Source organism: Leucopleurus acutus (genome assembly GCF_964270905.1).
Source record: "Leucopleurus acutus genome assembly, chromosome: 17".
Lineage (NCBI taxonomy): Eukaryota > Metazoa > Chordata > Mammalia > Artiodactyla > Delphinidae > Leucopleurus > Leucopleurus acutus.
In genome coordinates this window covers 32,843,632-32,847,896 of record NC_139159.1, presented here as the reverse complement: position 1 = coordinate 32,847,896, position 4,265 = coordinate 32,843,632, and the positions used below count along the sequence as shown (strand labels likewise).

At 51.7% G+C, this 4,265-nt stretch overlaps 1 protein-coding gene across 1 annotated transcript; it reads left to right on the top strand.

The window, feature by feature from the left end:
• Positions 1-1,585: 1,585 nt before the first annotated feature.
• On the top strand, positions 1,586-3,931 carry LOC309974146 (DPEP2 neighbor protein-like; the record flags this gene model as incomplete). The annotated part of the gene is made up of 3 exons (XM_082858599.1): positions 1,586-1,652; positions 3,001-3,300; positions 3,581-3,931. The coding sequence occupies 2 exons, from the start codon at positions 1,586-1,588 to the stop codon at positions 3,261-3,263; spliced, it is 330 nt and encodes a 109-aa protein (XP_082714725.1). The 3' UTR covers positions 3,264-3,300; positions 3,581-3,931.
• Positions 3,932-4,265: the final 334 nt, after the last annotated feature.

Here is a 4,265-nt window from a genome sequence, read left to right as displayed (position 1 = left end):
AGCAGTGGCTCCCGTTTCTCCTCCTACACCTGGTCACTACCATGTCCTGTACCGCGGGTGTGGAGAAACGCAGTTGGGCTGGCACGGGGAGACATACTGCCTGGTTGGTGGCTACCGGCTCTACGGGGACGTTCCTTTGGCCACGCCAGCTAAGATGGAAGCAGAGAAGCCAGTGCCCAGACATGCTCTGAAGAGAAAGCACTCACCGGAATGGTCGGACGAAGACCTGTGTTGCCCCAGACCTAAAATCCGGCGATTGGAGCTTTCAAGCAGCACAGGAATACAAGGTGCTTTGATTCTCAAGCAGTGTGGCCCAACCTCTGGGCACATCGCCTCTGCAAGAGCCACAGTAAACGAATGTCCCATATTTTCTTTCTCAAGGTCGGCAGCAGGGAGTCCCCTCCTAAAGAAGTTTCTCTCACATTGCCACACTATCAAAGGCTGCCCCAGATGTGGTTCCTTCCTGTAGCCTGATCAGGCTAAGGGCAGAGTTCTCTCTTTGCTCCCCTGAGTAGCACCAAATCGTCTTAGTAACACCTCTTCACCCTGTTGACCATGTTTTTCACTGGGGCTGCTGCTGAGCCTTTATCTCATCCTTTCATGGCAGAGAGAGAGCGGATCCTAATGAATTTTACTTCCAGGGGAGAGGGGAGTGTAATAATTATGTTGTCATTTTGTATTATGTCCTTTTGTCATGAATTTGTTTTCAATTTCATGTTAAAATAGGCCCACCATTCCCACTTTGTGAAGTCATTCAGCACCCTCATTTTGCACCTTTAACATCTCTCTCGGTATCACTTGGAAATGTTTGAAATGGCATGAGCTTGTCCTCACATCCCTATCAGCTATAAATCTGGAGCCCGAACATGAACCTAACCATTGAGTGGAACACCTCTCCACTACCTGTGTAACACTGGGTAGGCCCCTTAACCTCTTGGTTTTTTAAGTCCTCAGCTGTAAAAATGTTCGGGTGCTATGAATTTATATTTGGGGCAGGACAAGTTTGAGGAGAGTGTGTCTTTGCTTTTATTCTTCCAAACCAGAATGTCTTCCCTCTCTTCCCCATGGGTCCAACTCTCACTTGTCCTTCAGGCCCACTGCCAAGGTGCCTTCCCTGATTCCCCAGTCCACACAAATCTCTGCCTCTTACGGTCAGTGCTATACAACCTAGCTGTCTTTTACGTTAATCTTGCCTCTCAAGCCAATCTCAGAATGTTTGTCTCTCTTTCCCTCCTGGGGCCCCTGGGGCTGTGCCAGCCCACCGGCACGCCCCACGTGGAGTATCTACTAGACTAGGGCATGTGTGGGAAAGCCCATGTGTGAGGGGCCAGGCAGAGTACCTCCTCCTCCACCCTGCTCTCCTCCACAAAACTGCCCCTCCTCCTGAAGACTGCCCCGGAAATCACAGGTTCCTTATATGACCTCACTGGGTAGTGATGACCTCACAGGTCTTCTCAGAGTTTCCATAGCAGGGTAACTATGCAAATGTGCTACCCTCAGAGAAACTTCCCTACCCTGGAGGAAACTTCTTTCCCTGGAGAAAGTTCTCCATGAGATACCAATCTCCTTGGTTGTTTGAGAGAAAATGTTTGACCAGATCTTCTCTATTTACTCTAACCTGTCCTCTGTTCCCTGGGAGGGCAGTGCAGCAGGTACACCGAGACCGGGCATCTGTACAAGAGGCATGGTGTACACACAACCTCCCCTGGCTGCCACATGTTCCTGTGGGGCTTGCCCACCACACACACCTGAGCACTTTCCCAGCTCTAAGTAATACCATTGACCTGGGACACCTTCAGTGACCCACAGTGCTCACTTCTGAAGACAAGTGAAAGGTCATTCCTGGATTAGTGTGCAGGACGGTTATGAGCTTTATAAATATAGCCTTCCCCTTTGGGCTACAGGATGATTCCATTCAGACCCTTTCCTGATTGGCCTCTTAGCAAATGACAAGTGCATTTTTGTTGGCAAATGGTAAATGGAGCAGTTTGAGGAAGAGGGCCACTCTTGAACCACACCTTCAAACCCAGGCACCACTGTGCTATCATGTAGGCGTCTCTATCAGTCCCCTCAGACACATCCCTTACTGACTTGCTGAGTACTAGGGGAGAGGGTGGTGCCGTATTGATGGGAAGACCGGAAGAATAAAGCGGGGGTGATGAAGTGCTAATGAGACTAGAGGGCTGAGAAGATGGTGTCCCAGGAGCCTGTGTTGATGTGAGCCTAGACTTGGTACCCAGAACCTGGTTCTGAGTCTCCTGATCAGTCTGCCTCAGTATTTGGCCTTGTTCTAATCAACATAAAAGTATCAGACGGGGCTTCCCTGGTGGCGCAGTGGTTGAGAGTCCGCCTGCCGATGCAGGGGACACGGGTTTGTGCCCTGGTCCGGGAAGATCCCACATGCCGTGGAGCGGCTAGGCCCGTGAGACATGGCCGCTAAGCCTGTGCGTCCGGAGCCTGTGCTCCACAACGGGAGAGGCCAAAACAGTGAGAGGCCCGCATACCACAAAAAAAAAAAAAAAAAAAAGCATCAGAAGGCTAGAGTCCAGTGTGTTTGAAACAGGCAGTATAAATTGGGCCCAAGAGGAGTTGCCAAGGTGGGCGGTGTTCTTAACCAATTTTATTAGATTATATTTTTCCAAAACTTGAAAGACATTTCCATGAAAGCCTCAGAAGTGACAGACTGCAAGAAATGTCTTCTCTGTTGTGGAAGGGAGAGATGGAGAGGATCATGATTGCAATTACTTTCGGTTTCTACTGTTTTCCCTGGAAATGTGAAGAGACTTCCTCATGTGCTGCAGCCCTAGGCTCTAGGGATTGCTTTTGCAGCCAATGTCCCTTCTCTAGGGACTCATAGAGGTGATGGGCCAAGACTGTGTTTTGGACGTCAAGTAGATTAAAGGTCTTCAGCCAGAAACTGGGAGAGACCTGAGAGAGGGAAATTCTGGCAGGAGACTGTGCACAGCAGAAGTGACTGATCAGTTCTGATTTTCTTAGCAGCAGCAGTGGCTCCCGTTTCTCGTCCTACACCTGGTCACTACCATGTCGTCTACCGCGGGTGTGGAGAAACACAGTTGGGCTGGCATGGGGAGACATACTGCCTGGTTGGTGGCTTCCGGGCCTATGGGGATGTTCCTTTGGCCACGCCAGCTAAGGTGGAAGCAGAGAAGCTAGTCCCCAGACGTGCTCCGAAGAGAAAGCACTGTCCGGAAATGTCGGACGAAGACCTGGGTTGCTGCGGACCCAAAATCCGGCGATTGTAGCATGGTGCCAGGAGGCGGACCCCACAGAATCTTGCAGGTGATCCATCCTGAAGAGAAGGCAATGGTTTAAATGCCTAAGGCAGCTAATGCCTCTTCCTGCACTGACCGCCACTCCCCACCACTACTGCCCACTGCCACAGATTAGAACCTGCATCTTTTTGTCTGAGCCTTCCCCAGCCAGGAGCCTCCTTCTATACTAAATGGCCATAAGCCAGGAGCCTCAGAAACTGAGGTTTGTAATGAGAGTCTGCCCTGAACATCCCAGGGCTGAAGCTGGCCTGGAAGAAACCCTGACGTTCCTCTGCTTAATCCTCAAGGGCCCCTTTGTGAGCTGAAGAAAGAAAAGTCTAGAAAAAACGGATACCTGGGAGGGGAAGATGGCGGAAGGGTAACACACGGAGATCACATTCCTCCCCACAGATACACCAGAAATACATCTACACGTGAACAACTCCTACAGAACACCTACTCAACGCTGGCAGAAGACCTCAGACCTCCCAAAAGGCAAGAAACTCCCCACATACCTGGGTAGGGCAAAAGAAAAAAAGAAAAAACAGACAAAAGAATAGGGACGGGACCTGCACCAGTGGGAGGGAGCTGTGAAGGAGGAAAGGTTTCCACACTAGGAAGCCCCTTCGCGGGCGGAGACTGTGGGTGGTGGAGGGGGAAGCTTCGGAGCCGCGGAGGAGAGCGGAGCCACAGGGGTGCGGAGGGCAAAGTGGGGATATTCCCGCAAAGAGGATCGGTGCCGACCGGAACTCACCAGCCCGAGAGGCTTGTCTGCTCACCCGCCGGGGCGGGCGGGGCTGCGAGCTGAGGATCGGGGTTCGGTCAGAGCACAGGGAGAGGACTGGGGCTGGCGGCGTGAACACCTCCTGAAGGGGTTAGTGCACCATGGCTAGCCGGGAGGGAGACCGGGAAAAGGTCTGGAGCTGCCGAAGAGGCTAGAGACTTTTTCTTCCCTCTTTGTTTCCTGCTGCGCGAGGAGAGGGAATTAAGAGC